Below are 19537 nucleotides of genomic sequence, written 5' to 3'. Positions count from 1 at the left end.
TTACTTTTTGACTCTCCCTCGTACTTGCTGATTAAGTGATTAATTACTATTATAATTTTCTCATCTCTAATGTTACAATCACAGATAGTTAAAACTGAATCTTTTATTTACATATTTTATGAAAGCGAATTAACTGTTTTATTTGCACCACCAAATTAAATGGATGTACAAATTACGAAACTAATAATACATTACTGTAGTGAAGAACTGTTTTCAGAACATGGGTGGGGTGATAGCAGGAGGAAAAAGAATAAAATTCATAAGATTTGCTGATACGGCAATGTTAGCAGAAAAAGAGAAGATACTAGGAGATATGCTACTGGAGCTAAATGACACCTGTGAGCTGTATGGGATGAAGATAATGCAAACAAGATAAGGGCCATAGTTCTCGGAAGAAAAATATAAAGAAGGTAAACGTACGAATTCTAAATGAGACAGTAGAGCAAGTGGACAGCTTCAAATATTTGGATTGTACTATGAACAATAACATGAGCTGCCAAGAAGTCAAAAGGAGGATATAGAAAAAGGAGCATCTTCTGCGTACCTCTGGAAAAAGAACTAAGGAAGAGACTAGTGAAATGCTTTGTGTGGAGTGTGGCATTGTATTGGACAGAAACATGGACATTACGAAGAATGGAAGAAAAGCAAACAGAAGAGTGGATATGGATAAGAATGGAGCGTGTGAAATAGACAGAATAAGAAATGAAGCTGTGTTGGAAAGAGTGGGTGAAGAAAGAATGATACTGAAACTACCAGGAAGAGGAAAAGTAATTGGTTGGGTCACTGGCTGAGAAGAAACTGCCTACTGAAGGATGCAATGGAAGAATGGTAAACAGGAGAAGAGTTCAGGGCAGAAAAAGACATCAGATGATAGACAACTTTAAGCTATATGGAACATATGCAGAAACTAAGACGAAGAAGAAAATAGGAAATATTTGAAAATGCTAGGTTTGCAGTCAAAGGCCTGCCCTTGGGCAGAAAACTATGAACGACTGAATGAATAATATACGTATTACATAATAGAGCAAATAAATTATATGCATTTTTTAACATTTTCATTACTATCTGTCTTGCTTTCTCATTATGCAAGGTATAAAGATACAAAGATCGATATTTTCACATGACTACATGTTTCAGGGTCCTTTGTACCGAAAAGTATTTTTGTGTATGCTCTTTATCATTTGAGTACCGGTACAGCGAATTCTCCTGAGTCCTGTGTCATAGCTACATGGATTAGAACATCATGCCTTGGACTAGCGTTATGGAATAAATGCTCGTTCGAGTCCTTGTTGGCAAAGAAATTTTCTCATGCAATTTAGGCCAGTGTGTGGGACCAGTGTCCATCCAGCTCTGTGACAAATTTTAGGAACTACAGTATAGAGCAAAATATACTTTCGCAATCTAGTTGTAATGGTTGAGGGGATCATCATGCTAGCTACAGTTATACCCCATACAAGCTAGATGATCGTTCACCTCTGCTGAGGTATGTAAACGTGAGGTCAACAATCAGCCTTTGGGACTTGGCTCTCCATGGGCTTTTTTTTTCTGAACTATTGGACAAATTTTGTTCATATTCTGCATCTACGAGTCAATTTAATAAGAAATGATGCACACAAAACATGAAATATAATCACCTTAACTAATTTACTTCAAAAAATTCTCAATTTTCTTTCTTACACAATATCATGTAAGAAATAAAAATGTATGATAGTAGGATGTCTTCAAAATATTTTTAACAAAATAGTAGCAATAGTATTTCTTTTAACAATGTTTTCAATTACAGATGTTAGATATTCAGCATCAAAATTCAACATGGACGACAAATGAACAACAGATTTTGCTTGGAGTCCTCAATTAGGGGGAAGGTTCTTTTCATCCCATAAAACTATGACACAGGATGAATAGTTTCAATTTTCTCTTAGGGAAAGACATGGTCAAGATTTTATTGTTCTTTTAATCCTTCACCCTCTGTTCGGTTTGAATCAGCAAGCCATAGGTCCATTTATTAGGGTCGTAATCACTAGACCACAGAGGAGATATTTTATCAAAGAAATAGAACAAAATAATACAGAATTTAGAAGTGCTTGCATTCAAAGCTATCTATCCCAATTACTGCCATCAATCAATATTGAAGAAAAAGATCCAAACAAACTTGCTGCAATCTCCACCCACACCAAAACAATTACTGATTGTTTTTCTTTTAAATATATAATTGTAATAACAGGCAAAATATCACCTACAACACTACGTAATGCTGCAGGTAAACAATACCGAATTTTCTAGTGTGACACATTTAGGGTACATCTTATTTACTTACAGATGACTTTTAGAGAACCCACCATAGGCCCCTATCCTGAGCAAGATTACTCCAATTCCTACCATCTTATCCCACCTCTCCCAAATCCATTTTAATATTATCCTCCTATCTATGTCCTTGATCTCCCCAAAGGTCTTTTTCCCTCTGGCATTTAATCAATCAAAATAGCTAGTCAGTATTAATATATGTAATATACATTGAGATGCATATTTTTTGTCGTAAGGAAATTACAAGCAAGCTGATTTCCTTATTTTGTCCAGCTTTTCCAGTTCAAAGTCTCTTATTTTCTGCTGGCCTCACTACGCAACACAGCGATTACATTAGTAATGCTCTTGATGGCAGAAAAGCCCACCTTCTGTATGTAGACAGTGAATCAGAAGGTGATCTGGAATTCAATGGTGAAATAGAAAAGAAGATTCAGATAGTGAACATTTCGTCGAGTTTTAAAAGTTGAGGGTGTGCATTATTCACTAGAAAATGTACGTATTTTACTTTTGGTATACCAAAAGAACCTTCTGCACAGAAGTCTGTAGAGAACAACTTTATAACACAATGATTAATCATACTGACCCAAACATCCCCTTCTAGAAATAGTACAAGAAGGCTATAGTTTTAGATACTTCAAACAGCAGTGGAACAATGATAGTAAGTCAGGGAAAATGTTCCTTATATTGATGTAAATTTCATGTTTTGGACATATGTAACAACATTTATGACATTAATGAGACATTACCTGTGACAAAATAATCTAAAATAGGTTCCAATTTAACATTCAACAGTGAATACCATTCAGCATAAAATGCTCTTTATGTTGTTACCTATTTAACTGTATGCTAAAGTTAAGAGCAAATATTTTTTGTATACTCCATATTATAATTAAAATTTAAAAAATTCATACTAAAACAATAATAGATTATAAAAGTTTATTTTTAACATTTTACCGAGCAATAATCTGATTAGTTCCATAAGTGTAGTATATTCTATGAAACTAATTATTAATAAACGATCAACTTTAATTTTATACATCTTGATTACAGAACTTCTAACACTTACCACTTTGGAATATAAAGTTTATATTGCTTCCATGTGTTGATTACTATGTTATGGTACCTTGTTGAAACTAGTCAACAAGATACCTTAACATAGTAATTAACATGTGAAAGCAATACAAACTTTATATTTCAAATTTCATTTCATTTCAGTGTTGTCAATAATTTCGTTTAATAATTTTCATAAACATTAGAATTTGCTCATGATGTGATTCAACAGAATTGAAAAATTATGGTATAAATCAGTGATTCCCAACCTTTTGAGTGTCACAAACCCCTTAAAGTTACTATTTCATGTTGGCGGATCCCCAAAAATAGTTTGCATAATTTAGGCCGATAAATATATTTTACTCATTCCATATTTTCATAATGTAGTGAATTAAGTATCCTTAATGAATTGGTAGCCATACTAAATTTCTATTTTAGCTTTTGAATACAATTTCAACCTGAAAACACAAAGATATAAGGTTTTCCTGAGAAAAATGAAATTAGTTTCTTTGACTTGCCATAAAGTTGTTATTGGGATGGTAGATATTGCCTTGCAGCTGGCAGTTTTGACAAGTCTGGTTCAATTGTAGATACTCTTAAATCGCAAGCTTAGCTCAACTTTAAATATACATCTATATCAATTCTTCATGGAAACCAACAGAAAATGTACACAAATATGTTCTTGCAAATGACTTTTAGTGTTGTGTTGTAGATTGGAAAACATGGAGATATATGGGTGAATGCAGATAAGATTGCAAGGTCGTTGTGGGAAACACGATTTTTAAGCTCGAGCCAGAAGATAGTAACTAACAGCTTCTCTTCTTCTTTGACGGACAAACTATTTTTTGTCACACAGAAGGGTTTTCATCCAATAATTTTTTCAATTACAGAAGGAAAATATTCCCTTAATTTTATTGTTAATAAATCAAGATGCTCTTCATACTCCCAATGTTATCAGACAACAGTTCATCACCATTTGTTGCTAGGAAGTTACTTAGAGTGGGAAGTTAATCAAATTCTCGATTGACAATACAGCTAGACCACAAGTGTAATTTCTTTATCATTGCTTCAATCTTATCCTGAACGATGAACACCTAAAGCTGGACCCTGAAAATTTAATTCAAAGATAAAAAATCTAAAGTAACAAATAGATAGGCTAGAATTGCATGCTAACAAAAGACAAGTCCCTCAGGTGATCTCATTCCTGTTAAACTCTGTATCTCACAAGTCTGACACAAGCAAACAAATATTCTTTCAAGAGAAAAATCTGAGAACTCGAAGTTAAGATTAATTGAAATGCCATTTGAAAAATATGTCCTGTTCTTGCGGACCCCTTTCCAATTACACAGGTAGGGAACCACTGGACTATAAACGGGAAAAACTCGTGAAATTTTACGAAAAAAAAATCACCTAAAGGTGTTGTTTTTCAGAAATTCCACTTCAATTGATCAGGATTTGAATCCAGATTTCTAGCACAGAGCATCAACATTGAAATCATTCAGCTAAGGTTACAACCTGTTCGATTATAAACGTGAATTATAAACGTATTACCTTTCCATTTTCATACCACAGCAGAGCATGGTTACGGGAGAGCACTTTGCAATCAAATATCGCATTGTTAGGAGCAGCCCGGGCCCGAGCCACTGAACGTCCAATTTTTACTGGCTGATCCAATGTTAGCGACCGCTCCTATAAAACATAAAGAAATGCACATATTTTTTGAAAACAGAGTACACACTTGTGTATTACTTAAATTATTTTTATTTGATTATAATATAAGCATACTGAAATATCTCATTTACATAGTTCTCTCTCTCTCTGCCTTTAACAGAGAAATGAGTGGTGAACACAAATGCATATCGGAGTTTCAAGCTGGTGTATTTTGTTTGTGGTATACATGCCTGAAATGGAAAAGTAACTCATCAAGTTACCAAAAAACAAATTACAAGTGTTCAAAGTGAGTGCTATTTGTGACATGGCACACATCCAGCAGGTAGTCCATTTTTTACCAAACTGAGGTTAGCAAGTCTGGTGTAATGGATTCTACAGCTACAACAATCCTGCATCTCAACACAGGTAAGGTGCCAGGTAGCGGTGGCATGTACACAAGATGTTTTACATACCCACACAAAAAGAAACCACAGGGGGTGAAGTCGGGGGACTTTGGAGACCATCAAAGAAAAACCAATTCGTCCGGTATTCTTCTCTTTACAGAGACACTCCATCATCCGGAGTTGATTGTACCACCTACGAATGTTGTTGCCTGAAGAGGCGTCACTTCCAAATCTTCGTTGATATGTCCATTGAACTGTAACCTCGCGAATTCCAAGACACAGAACGCTTTTTGCAAGGGAGTCACAATCTTTACACATCGTTATCATGGTCACAAAACAAAACAAAATCTGTGCACTTGCACATAGATTCGAACTTCCACAATTACTCTTCCATTTCAGGTATGATTCATTGTTATATTGTATACTGCAGAGTTTCAAACTCTGATATTCATTTGTGCACACCCAATATATCTAAGCATGAATTTCATTATTAAGCCTTTCATATCCACTCGAAGCACTATGATAACATACGAAAATTCTCACATATGGAAGACTATTACAATAAAAAAAAAGTAACAAAATTAATGTAACTTACCTGGAAAGGATGGGAATTGGGTCGACAGATGAGAACAGCTTTGGCAGCCATCTTGCTAGTAGCTATCACATCTCCACAGTTGGGGTAAACCACAGATTTGACCCACCCACCACTCACCACGACCATCTAAAAACATTTAAATGGATAACTAATACACAATTAGGTATTAGCACTCAATATTGGTGTACGAACTAAAAAGTTTTATGAATAAAAATATCCGCATAAATTATTCCGAATATAAACAAATACACGGATTTCAAATAAACAAGGTCGCTTTTAGAATTCAAAAGCCTCAAGCATAAAAGAACATCGACATAAGCAAAACTAAAATTTATTCACACACACCAATATCAGTGCAATTGTTCCAACATACTGATAGAGTGAGTCCCAGTGAACATTCCTGTTGTTTCTGTCGGCCAATTAATGCAGGTCCTCCATGCTGATGCTGCTGCTACTGTTTGCATTTGTGATCTCACAGCACTTCGCCAATTAAAACCCACGTACTTAGTTATATTAATCACATTCCGTAGGCCTACTTACCCCCTTCACAGTAACTGCTGGAAATTTTGTCCATCTTGTGTGATTCACATCTTCGTAAGAAAATATCATTAAAGAAGAGGTCCCAAATCAGCTCCTATTTCATCCAGTTTCCCCTTCGGTAATCATAAACCTATTTATTAAATTTAGTATTGTTCTTCTACATGGAACTGGACAGCCAGGAAAGTTACGTCCACAGCATAGTTAACATGTGGAGCAATCAGCCTGTCAACCTGCAGCGAGTTGGGGGAGGGGGAGGGGGAATTGCCGTTGATCAGCTCACAGAAACACGGGAAACATTCACTGTGACTCACTGTAAAATGAATGACTGATTATTCAAATAGACGAAGAGATGATGAAAGACCTAAAGGAGCTGGAGTGAAGAATAAGTTCCAAAGATTTATGGAACAACTAACAATACCCCTTTTCTTCTTGGTGATTATAATTATGATGACGATGAGGTTATATTTAATTACTTATTTTTTATTTATTCACATATTTATTTATAGACTTATATTATTATTTGTTTGTTTATTTATTTATTTATTTTTATTTATATGTACGTGAAGTCCACACCTGTGGAATAACGGTTAGCGCGTCTGGTCGCGAATCCAGGTGGCCCGAGTTCGATTCCCGGTCGGGGCAAGTTACCTGGTTGAGGTTTTTTCGGGGGTTTTCCCTCAACCCAATATAAGCAAATGCTTGGTAACTTTCGGTGTTGGACCTTGGACCCATTTCACCGGCATTATCACCTTCATCTCATTCATATGCTAAATAACCTAAGATGTTGATAAAGTATCGTAAAATAACCTACTAAAATAAAATAAAAATAAAAAATGTACGTAAAGAGGCACAGAAATTTCCAGAAAATCGAGGATTTTCACTACTGGGTTTTCAATAACAAAAATAGAAGTAAACAAAAATGTTACTGCAGTTTAACAGTGGTTTCAGGAACATAAATTATTTATTCTTTTATCAGTTTACTACAAAAAAATTAGTGTATTGAAGAAAAAAGAGTAGGCTGTAAGTACATAATATTTAGTTAAGCATAAAATTCTCCAAACTCAAATTGCCATTAGGGTTGCCACCTTTCAAAGGCTGTTGGGGTGTACAAACACCTCATTCTCAAGGGCAAACAGTTTTTTTTTTTAATTCAGCCCTCTTCATATCATCAGTTCATCACTAGGAAACAGATTTATAAAGAAGAAATGCGCAAAAGTGTGCATAGGGTGTTTGTTTGTTAGTCTTCTGTGCTAAGTTCGGTCACTGTTTTTGTTCACTCGGTACACTGCAGAACGTGGTACTTGTCACACCTTGCACCACCAGGGAACAGATTTCTAGGTGCTAAAAAGGAGAGATTTAGAATTTTCCATTTCAGGTGGAATTTATATACAAAGAACTGGTGCTGAAAATGAGTGCTACTGAGTTAAGACTCAAATTTTATTCGTGAAAGAGACAAATTGCTGGTTGGTCAGTTTCATTTCGCATGGAGAGGGTGTGCACTGACACGGGAACTAATTTGTAAGCTCTCGTCTAACTGGAACAACCTACAGTTAGGATGGACTTTTCCAAGCGCACTTCTGTTCCAGGAAATTAGGTAAAATATCTTTTTCCCTCCCCTTCTAAGACCAATATGGAACGAACTTATCAGACATGCATTTGCCTGTGAGAGAATTTTATTACATTTTTATTTTACATATACGCAAAAAAAAAGACAATTTTCAGAAACAAATATAGTTTTTAGGTATTTTCAAGAGTTTGTGGTTCATTTAGGCATTTTAGGTCCTATAGAATTTTAATAGGAGTATCCTATGTACATGAAACATAGAAATATCGGAGTGACATATGTCTAGGATGTAACAAACAAAACAGGCAGGGAACTAGAAATCCATTCCCTAATCATCACAGAAGTGAAAACAGTTAATATAAAATTCAACATTTCCCATTTACACATGAAAATATTTAAAAAATGAAGTGTCAATATTAATAATTTACGCCTAAAGAATGTCCTTATTACCTACCCTGTTCAACATTTACTTGGTGGATTTGGTGAACAGCTGTTTTCAAAACATGGATGGTGTGACAGTACGAAGAAGAAGAATAAAGTCCATAAGATTTGCTGCTGATATGGCATTCTTAGGAGAAGATATAACACAAATGCATATACTACTGGAGCTAACTGACAGTTGTGTGCAATATGGGATGAAGATAAATGTAAACAAGACGAAGGCAATTGTTATCTGAAGAAAAATGAAGACAAACGTGTGAATTTGAAAAGAGGCAGTGGAACAAGTGGACAACTACAAATATTGAAGGTATACTGTAAGTAGTAACACGAGCTGCTGCTGTCCACACCTGTGGAGTAACAGATAGCACGTCTAGCCGCGAAACCAGGTGGCCCGGGTTCGATTCCCTGTCGGGGCAAGTTACCTGGTTGAGGTTTTTTCTGGGGTTTTCCCTCAACCCAATATGAGCAAATGCTGGGTAACTTTCGGTGCTGGACCCCGGACTCATTTCACTGGCATTATCACCTTCATCTCATTCAGATGCTAAATAACCTAAGATGTTGATAAAGCATCGTAAAATAACTTATTAAAAAAAACATAGTCTGCTGCCAAGAACTCAAAACGATAGCAATGACAAAGTAAGCTTTTAGTATAAAAAGGAGAATTTTCTGCGGACATTTGGAAAACGAACTAAGGAAGAGACTAGTGAAGTGCTTTGTGTGGGGTGTGGCATTGTATGGGGCAGAATGACTGGACACATTTGAAATTTGGATATGGAGACAAATGGAGCATGTGAATTGGGCAGACACAATAAGAAATGAAACTAAGAGTGGATGAAGAAAGAATACTGCTGAAAATAATCAGATACAGAAAAAGAAATTGGCTGGATTACTGGCTAAAAAATAAACTGCCTACTGAAACATGTGTCGGAAGGAATGTACAGGAAAGAAGTTACAGACAGAAAAAATCAGATGACAAAATAACATTAAGATACATGTATCATAATATGCAGAGACTAAGAGAAAGGCGGAAAAGAGGGAAGATTGGAGAATACTGGGTTTTCAGTGAAGGACCCGTCTTTGGGCAGAAAACTACGAATCAATGAAGCTACAGGGTTAACATAAAAACTATGACTACTAGGAAAATATTTTTAGGCCAATATGCTCATTCACGTTTTTGCTAGTTCCAAACAATCTGCAATGAGATGGTATCTGATAAATAACTATTCTCTTGTTTTTGTTGTGGAGACTTCTTATTTTATGTTAAACATGTTCCACTTGCTTTGTTTTAGACTCAAGAATTTTGACTACTGAATCAAACACAGTTCTGGAGTAATAAAGATAACGGCTTTGTTAAAAGTGTTAATAAAATTGTTTAACTATTTACATAAGATTGTTATGACTTCAATTTCTCCATCAAAAAAAGAGATCCATTGGTATAGATGTGAATCAATTCCTTTTCAGAGAGCATCAACTGTGTAGTTTCTATTGCTATTGATTTCATAGATATCTCATCGCTGTATTGCTTCATAGATGTTGTATCAATTCCTTTTTACATTCTATACAAGGCAGTTCTATCAATGGGGAATAACATAAGTTGCCTCCACTTGGCTTTACAAGCAAGTGCGCTATGGATTAAGCAAAATTGCCTACAGAAAATATTCATTAATACATCTCAAACAAAACTACCTGGGAGAAAATATACCAGAGATCTGGGTGGGATTGAGTTGAAATCAACACAAGAAGTTTGTGGTGGTGAATGCTGCTGAAAATAATCAGATACAGAAAAAGAAATTGGCTGGATTACTGGCAAAATTAAACTGCCTAATCAAACATGCATTAAAAGAAATCAAGAGAAAATAAGTTCGAAACAGAACAAGATATCAGATGATAAAATAAAATTAAGATATATTATGGACAATATGCAGAGACTAAGAGAAAGGCAGAAAAGAGGAAAGATTGGAGAATGCTGAGTTTGCAGTGAAGCACCTGTCTATGGGCAGAAAACTATGAATGAATGAAGTCTATAGAGTTAACATAAAAAATATGATCACTAAGAAAATATCTTTAGGCCTATATGCTCATTCACGTTTTTGCTTCCATGCATATTTACTCGTAGAATATTGTTCTTTGCTGCTTTCTAAACTAACATGTAGGTGGGGAAATAAGTGTGTCCATGATCAGAGACAATGTTTCAAATTCTGGTACAATCCTACCAAAAGCAGGACATGTGCCAACCCTAATTGCCACATTTAATTTTTTAGGGGATGTAAAAAGCATTATTATACAATGTAGACTCTTATCTCAACATTTAAGCCTATAGTTTACATGCAATACATTTTTTGAACACTCTACTGAAAATATATATATATATATATATATATATATATATATATATATATAAAATGCGAGACATTCGCTGAAGCATTGATACTGCTCACAGCGCAAGCATGAAATTGTATTTTGCTTACATCATCATATTGAATGAATATTGCAAAAAACATTGGCTTGAGTCACACTTGCTCATGTATGCAGTATGCATACTTCACATTTCATCTTCACTATTTTGCTCCACAGACACATATAACAGGGCCATAGCATGGCAAAATGACACCTGTGGCAACAAATATTTTCTGTTCCCTAGCATTTACTTACTACAGTATAACCATGTAATATGCTTGTCAAGGGACTGTGGTCTTAAAGTATTATAAGTGGGACAGCACTATAGACGAGAAATGATTTATGAAATGGAGAAAACAATTTAGATACCACTTCATAAGTAACATATTATATCGTGCATTAGTTACAGTGAAAAATGCAAATAAGTGCACATTTCACCCGAAAAAATCTTTAATTGTTGTTTGCCGTGTGCTTGTACTGCTATTAAGAATGATAACATTTTCTATACGGTTCAAGGAACTACAGACAACTTCACTTGATACACCACTATGAGCAACACTAATGTAATTTTTCACTTATAGACAGAGATTTCCGCTTTGCCATTTTGCACTGCAAACTTACTGCATACTCCACAGAATTCAAAGGTGACTCAATTTTACAGAAAAGACAGAAATGTATTGACAGGGAGACTTCTGAGTTTTAAAATCCTTTCATAAAGGAAAGTACTGGTAAATACAACCTTCGACAGTGCTGACGGGAGGGTTTTTTTTTCAGGTAGAGGGTGAAATTACTTTCTTGCACTCGTGGTGAAATGACCCTCAGTACAGTCACAGCAACATATTTCTTCACCATGCTTTTAAAACGTAATTTTTGCTATTTTGTACGGAATTTTTTACTCATTTCTGACCCGAAAGAATGCTACAAGCAGGATTTGGAAGTGTTAGAAGAGAGTAAAATTATGCAGAATTATATATAAAATGTGCAGGGACTGTATAAAAAGAGCATAATGAAAGGGGTAGCTTTTTAAGTGGGAGTGTATTAACTAGGTTTTACTGTATTTTTTTTTTAAATTACGTCCATGATTATCCCCTTTTCCCTTGTCAAGATACGAAAATATAATAGAAGGTAAATTGTTATTAACTAATGCTGAGTTCTTGGGAATAAAGCCACTAATTCTCTAGCTGGTGAAGTCACGTAGCAAGAAGTGTAACTGTTTTAAGGTAGGCACCATATTTTTAAGTTATGGCGGTTATATCACCAACATGCAACCTCCAAACTGTTGGAGGACCACACCTACTGTTGGTTAGTGTGTCCCTATAATCTAGCTAAGAGGATAAATGAGAAATATCTTATTCCTCAAATATAACAAAGTTTTATTTGAAATTTTGAAATATAATCAATTATAATATGAAGCGTTCAAAGCTAAAGTGGATCAAGTCTTAAATTTTCATAAATTGAGTTTAATTCATTTTCTGATTATCTGAAGTTGGATCTTCTCAGAGCAGTAATGGATCAATGCTTAATTCCAAGCATTCACTGTTTGGTGACACCAGTCACTTTTGGCTCAGATTATTTGTTCACGATGTTCTGAGCCATAGTAGATCAAGTCACCGAAGTGTTGCATCAATTAACATCACACCTGTACATATTTTATAAATCTAGAATTTGAGAATAGAGCAATAAAATTATAACTACTTAGTCAAATTAGATAATTCACAGAGCAAGTCCTATTATCTCAAAACTAGTCTCATGGACTTGATTCACTTTAGCTCTGAGCACCTCATATAATTATATTTTTACAACGAATAATGTTAAGTGAAAACTATTGAAAGGGATAATGCAACTGATTCCAAGCAACCACTGGTATAATGTATTTACTTTGTTAGTCTAGTAAATTTCATTTGCCTGTAAGATGGGATTCTATGTACCATGATACAGTATATCCAGTTCGCAAATGTTTTTTTATTTAAATAAAGACCTAGGCTATTACTTTCATACTAAGATTATTACTATATACCTAATGTGCATCATTCCCAAATAAATTTATTTGTAGGTGCTGAATATGAGCGCCAACTATCCAACAGTTTAGGAGACTCACTGCACACAGATGAAGCATGACAAGCCATCTTCTATTTTTGGTATCAATCATACTGAAAATATGTATTTCCACCAAAACTCTAAACTGAATTTTTGCAACATCACAAAACTTTCTGTTCTACTTCATATGATGAGAAAATGAAATGAGTCACGAAGTTGGAACGTAATTTTTTGGTATTCATCTTACTAATTTTCGCAACTATTTAGATTCTTTATTATGTTGCAAACGATATTACTTTCTGTAGTTTATTTTCCTGAACGTTTATTCAAAAACACATACACGGTATATATTTAATTATTTAATACACTGTATTCACACTAGAGGTATACATAAATAAGAGCTTATACTCGTAATGTGACTCCTGAACTTTTATTCAAAAACACATATACCATATACATTTAACCCGACAGAGGTCGTGTGACTGTTTACAATGCGAGAGATTGCACACGGTGCTTTCAACCTGGGGCGTTTTTCTCTGCTTTTATGGTTATTTTATTTTTATTTTGCCACGTCCTAACATAGAGCCCTAATATATAATAATAATAATAATAATAATAATAATAATAATAATAATAATAATAATAGATCATAAAAATAATAATAGCTATGAAATGAAAACATAACATTAAGCAAGGAAGTTGTGTGATCACCTTTAAATCCCAGAGTTATCATGTCAATGCGGGAAAGTGGAAGTTGTGAGCTAATTGCTGGTGACTCACTCATTATTAATGAAAGTTGGTAGGTCTGTAATTTGACCAGAAACTGGTGACAAAAACCTACAGCAGTGGCCTGCTTCTGATACAGCTCCTCTGTTTGCCATGCTATATGTACATTACATGTTGTTTAGTCAACTGTCTGAAGACAGGTCTGACCCTCACCCAGTGATACCACCAAGACACCACTGATGTGGCAACTAAGCCATGAGATAATGGGGTAGGGTGGCCAGTTCCTTTCCCCCTCCATCGCATACATCGCAGATTAGCTACATATTACTAATCAGACTTCAGATTCATACAAAAAATTGTTCTTCCTCTGACACATATCGTCAAGTGAGATGTAGTGCATGATAATAGATGTACATATCAGTCAGAACCTCAATCAGAGGGTAGTACGTTACATAATTCCTAATATTTTCCTATTTACTAAAATCAGCCTTTAAAACTGATATATAGTCCACACCTGTGGAGTAACGGTCAGCGCATCTGGCTGCGAAACCAGGTGGCCTGGATTCGAATCCCGGTCAGGGCAAGTTACCTGGTTGAGGTTTTTTCGGGGGTTTTCCCCTCAACCCAATATGAGAAAAGTGCTGAGTAACTTTCGGTGCTGGACCCCGGACTCATTTCACCAGCATTAACAACTTCATTTCATTCAGACGCTAAATAACCTAGATGTTGATACAGCATCGTAAAATAACCAAATAAAATAAAATAAATAAAAATTGATATATGTTAAGATATGGTAAAGCTCGTTTCAGTGCTAATCTCTCACGTAACAAATGTGTTTACAAGGGATGTTAACCCTTGAACAGTGAGGCTACACTTTACTACTTTATTACCTGTTTTCTTTACATAAGAATTAACGTCATCGAAACAAAGGGTTCTGGGAACATTTCTTTCTCCCTTATGTATAGTGTGAATCGTATGTCATTAATAAATTTCAGGAGGTTATTTGAGAAATTTCAAACAGAAGTTATACAATTTTGCTCCTTTTTGCTTCCTTCTCGAGATAACAATTGTTTTATATATATAAACACACACATACGTGTGTGTGCGTGCGTGCGTGAGTTTGTGTGTGTGGTGTGTTTTTTTTTTTGAAAAGCCATTTCATTCCGAATATGCTCTATCATCAATTTAAGAAAACAGGATATTATGATAATAAATGATTGAAAGAATTTTAGCTTTGTCCTTTAAATACGCTGAAATTTGATCTGAACAAATGTAACATTTTAAAATTCCTTTTCTGAAGAAAAAGTTACATTTGTTCGGATCAAATTTCTGCACATTTAAGGGTCAAAACTAAAATTCTAGCAATCATTTATTATTATAATACATTGCTCTCTTAAATTGACAGAGCATAATGGGAATGCGTGTGCGCAGGCAGGCACACATGCACGCACGCACGTACACACAAACACAATGATTAGCACCGCAAAACAAAGCTTGTTGTGTCTTACCACTCCTTTGTTAGGAATGATTTTTGAGTCCGAACTGCTGCTTTTTTTCATATGTGACTCAGCTATATGATGCCATCTGTCAATTCGAAGGTATGAAGAGTAACTGTGGAATCATGGAGGGAACAGGAGAAACCCAAGGAAAATCCTGAATAACCCCGACTTAATCCACCACAAATACGACTTTGACATGGCGAACATTATTTCATTTATCTTTTCTTGATACGAAAAAAAAAATTGAGCTAGTTTCGAGTTCATCGTCATTTTGTTTTCAATTTCAAATAAAGACTACTTAAATTTTTACTAAAGATAGTTGTTATATACTAGATTGCATTTAGGAGGAAAAGTTTAATCTTTCTCTTAGTAAATATCGACTACATTCTTTAGACAACTTTGATTTAGCAAACATTCCGTCTACATATTTTATAATGATGAGGCTTAGTTACGAAAAAAAATAACTATCAGGTATATGCAACCAGTACCATATGTACGCAATCACTGAAAATATCAACATCGCTAGTTTCCTTCCCCATGTATTTCATATGCATTTTTCTTGCTTAAACTGGCATAGAATTACTGAATACAAACGAAATCTGGACATAAATTAGAATAAATTTCTGTATCCAGACTGAGGGACAGACAGACAACTGGTATGTCTAAAATCATGTTTCCACTATCAATGCTGACAATGTGTATTTCCCTGAAAATATCGAAATCAATTTTTGTTTCATGGGTGTAACCAAATTTTTTCACTATGTTCATCATCTAAATCGTACATGTAAGTAAAGGCTGGGTTGCAGAGTTTCAGTTAAATATAACTGAGGTCCCAAATAAAGAAAAAAAAAAGTCCCAATTTAGAAACTGATATATAGGAGAACGTTTTATTTTAATTATTCATTTCTGGGTTGCATTTTATTAACAATTTTAGATTGTAGTTAGAAATAATTAAACTGCATATACCACCAAGTTTTAATATTTGTGTGCTTGTTGGGTACAGAATAATTAATGGTTATTTAAACTTGACTTGACACGTTGTTTTATTTTAGCTCTTCTTTGCTATATTGAATTAAACTTTCCTTCGTTATAAATATACTAAATGAACAAAAATGTCTGCACAAAATATATTTCACACAAAAATAGCAAATCAGCCTACACCTAAACTTCGATTATAATGAAATTCCGTAACATCATAAAAATACTACAGTAATCCTAGTCATTTGCCTTTTGTTTAAGAAGAATTTTCCCCCTTTTCAAGATGTCACGAGCTGTGTCTTTTCAAGCAAAATTTTCGTATCTGACTTCACATTCTCCACAGACAAAAGATTTTGGACGGCCAAAAGTATAATTTAATTGAAATTGTTGTGAGGGAGAAAAAAGGAACGAAAATATTCAGAGCTCCACACTGCCTTTTGCTCAAAATTTTCTTCTGCATGCTGCTTGGTGGATGTTATTGGGTATAGTTTTACTCGTCACAGTTTTTCATTATCTTACGCTTATTTTGTCTCCATTCTGCAGGCTTTGCACTTTTTTCAGACGAATTTCACGATAAGATTCACTCGAAACTTCATTCAGCCAGCGAGCACCCTCCATTTTCCAGACTTGTCAACTCAGTGACTATGCCGCAACGCACGATCCCAAGCTGGCACTGTCGACAATGAAACAATGACCAAAGTGATAGACTTGGGATACTGTTACATGAGAACGAAAGATGAAGACTGTCACAAACGTGTATATAGACACTGACTTGGGCTATTTCTTGTCAGTAGGTCACTCTGTGTTAGCAGAGCTAATATCTGAAGAAACCTCAATTTCGCAAAACAGGCGACTTGGGCTGTTATTTTATTTGGGACCTCATTTGGTCTGCATGTTTCTCCATTTTTTAAATAAAACAAAAATGTACCCTTTACTGCATTGAAGACTGAACACTATACCACGTGATTAAAAAATATACCGACAAACTTATTATGCTTGCACCTTAAGACCAGATAAATATGCCAGCAAAAATCTCACAGTTCCATCTTACAGCGCCTTTGCCTTAAAATGCTTTGAATCGCTTAAATCTTAGTTCCAATAATGGTAGATAGTCACGGAAAGGCTGTGAGATAGTAATTATGATATGTATTATATGAGAAAATGCGATCATTTTATTCTTTTGTTACAATGGTTTCCAGATTATCAGCTTCTTAAGTTATGAAGAGTCAATCACTACGATTGGGCAGTGTATGATGCATCTTGCTCAGAGAAAACTATAACTTCAATCAGCATCGTACAGTGGTGACCCAATTGCTGTATTTCCGATGCTTCAGTTACTGCCAATACTGTGACAAATGAAGTTACGTGAGCGTGCAGCAAAAGTTTTCCCGTCAATTTCTTTTTTTCAACTATGGATTTCATTTTTCCTGAATCAAATGATATGAATTTAGCTCATGAAGCTGCTAGGGGAAGAGCATGCGAGTTGCTTGTAACCACTCTTATACCTCAAAAACTACCTATCAAAGATATTGTTTATCTGATGTATTTCAACTAATAATGTACTAAAATCTTTTGCTTCCTTTTTTTCTTCTTACAATAAACTATTATCCATAAAATTTTGTCAGCTTATTTTTTAATCATCCAGTATAAATAAATGGAAACCATAAACAGCACTTCCTACCACATATGTTAGACATTCTAAGTATCTAAGCATATGTTTAAAGACCCACGTTCATTGGACTTCCGATTATTTTGGTGGATACTGTTAGCGTAAAATGTAACACTTTTTAGCATACCATATTTTGTTTACAAAATTAATCAACTATGGTAATTCTACGATATACAAATACGCTTTTTGTAAGATCTAGAAACTGGTTCTTAATCAGTTCTGAAACCTTGACATGAATACCCGTTCTAATATTCATCACAAGCATTATTCATAACAAGAAACATTTTTGTGTCTGAGAGTCTATGACTTCTTGTAAATTCAATGTTTGTACGCCATAGCAACTCCTGTATTTCTCTCTTAAGTAGACCTACAGGTTCTCATATCAGGAATGTATAGCAGTAAAATAGCAATAAATTAAGCGCAATCACAAGCCATGCACAGAAATATTTATGAAGGTCAATGGGGAAATTGGGAATATAAAGCGACTGTAAAAGTATTTAATAATAACTAATAAATTATTATGAGCCATATAAGATCAGTCAACTTCAGTGAGGATAGTTCACGAATACCATGGATTATACCAGTGGTATTCAATCATTTTTACTAGTGTAACCTCAAATTACATTTCTTTTATTTTTTTTTTTATTTTTACTTTCGTACCCCCAAACAGCGTTGAAATTATATAAGAAATAATAAAGGAGTATGACTGACGTTTTATGCAAAATAAATAAATTAATAATAATAATAATAATAATAATAATAATAATAATAATAATAAATATATTATTATTATTATTATTATTATTATTATTATTATTATAATACATAGCTATTATTATACAGTAGTTACTGATGCAATTTTTTTTAGTAGGTTATTTTACGACGCTGTATCAACATCTCAGGTAATTTAGCATCTGAATGATATGAAGGTGGTGATGATGGTGAAATGAGTCCGGGGTCCAGCACCGAAAGTTACCCAGCATTTGCTCATATTGGGTTGAGGGAAAACCCCGGAAAAAACCTCAACCAGGTAACTTGCCCCGACCGGGAATCGAACCCGGGCCACCTGGTTTCGTGGCCAGACGCGCTAGCCGTTACTCCACAGGGATGCAATTATAATAATGAATTATGTAAAATGTTATTAAAGCAAGGAAAAACCAGAGTTAATATTATAGTAGGTAACCATTCTGTATGCGGCTGTAATCTTACATTGTTACTCTGTGGGAAAGAGAAAGACATGGTCTATAACTAGCATAAGAGAGTGATCATACTGCACAGGTGACGTAACAGCGCCGTGCTGTGTATTAGTACAAGCAACTGCCATTCCATAAACTGAATGGTCAGTTAATAAAAGAAAATATTTGAGCTGTAATAATTATCAACAAGTACAATAAAAAAAAGTCAATATTTTTGCATATCTAGTCAGTGGGATGCGTACTCCTTGAAACAACCCTGCATACCCCTGGGACTACATATACTACAGATTGAATACCACTCGATTATACTATAGTTACTAAAGAAATAGCACCATTTTGAAACAGGACCAGTTCTAGCATCGTAACAAGTGATTTTTGTAGTGGTATATAGCCGTTGTAGCAGAGAGGTACCTCCGTAAAACAAAAACTTATATAACGATAAGCCCATTTGCAATGATAAACGTTATTGGTCCCAGTGAATTTCCTA

At 34.7% G+C, this 19537-nt stretch overlaps 1 protein-coding gene across 8 annotated transcripts in view; it reads right to left on the bottom strand.

Annotated features, from left to right (window-relative positions):
* Slmap (Sarcolemma associated protein) overlaps window positions 1-19537 on the bottom strand; it is a 215630-nt gene that overhangs the window by 127176 nt on the left and 68917 nt on the right. For 6 of the 8 annotated variants that reach the window (XR_011334357.1, XR_011334358.1, XM_069837660.1 and 3 more), the window contains exons 3-4: window positions 6004-6129; window positions 4906-5043 (exon numbers count right to left, since the gene is read on the bottom strand). Coding sequence is in view for 6 of the 8 variants with exons in the window: in XM_069837660.1 (XP_069693761.1) it covers window positions 4906-5043; window positions 6004-6129 (264 nt within the window). In the remaining 2 variants the exon portion in view is untranslated. Of the gene's footprint in view, window positions 1-4905; window positions 5044-6003; window positions 6152-19537 lie in introns of all 8 variants that reach the window. The other 2 variants (XM_069837662.1, XM_069837661.1) reach the window with 1 other exon arrangement.

The sequence above is a fragment of the Periplaneta americana genome, chromosome 10, assembly GCF_040183065.1.
Source record: "Periplaneta americana isolate PAMFEO1 chromosome 10, P.americana_PAMFEO1_priV1, whole genome shotgun sequence".
NCBI classification, from domain to species: Eukaryota; Metazoa; Arthropoda; class Insecta; order Blattodea; family Blattidae; genus Periplaneta; species Periplaneta americana.
This window is presented reverse-complemented; position numbering and strand designations above follow the sequence as displayed.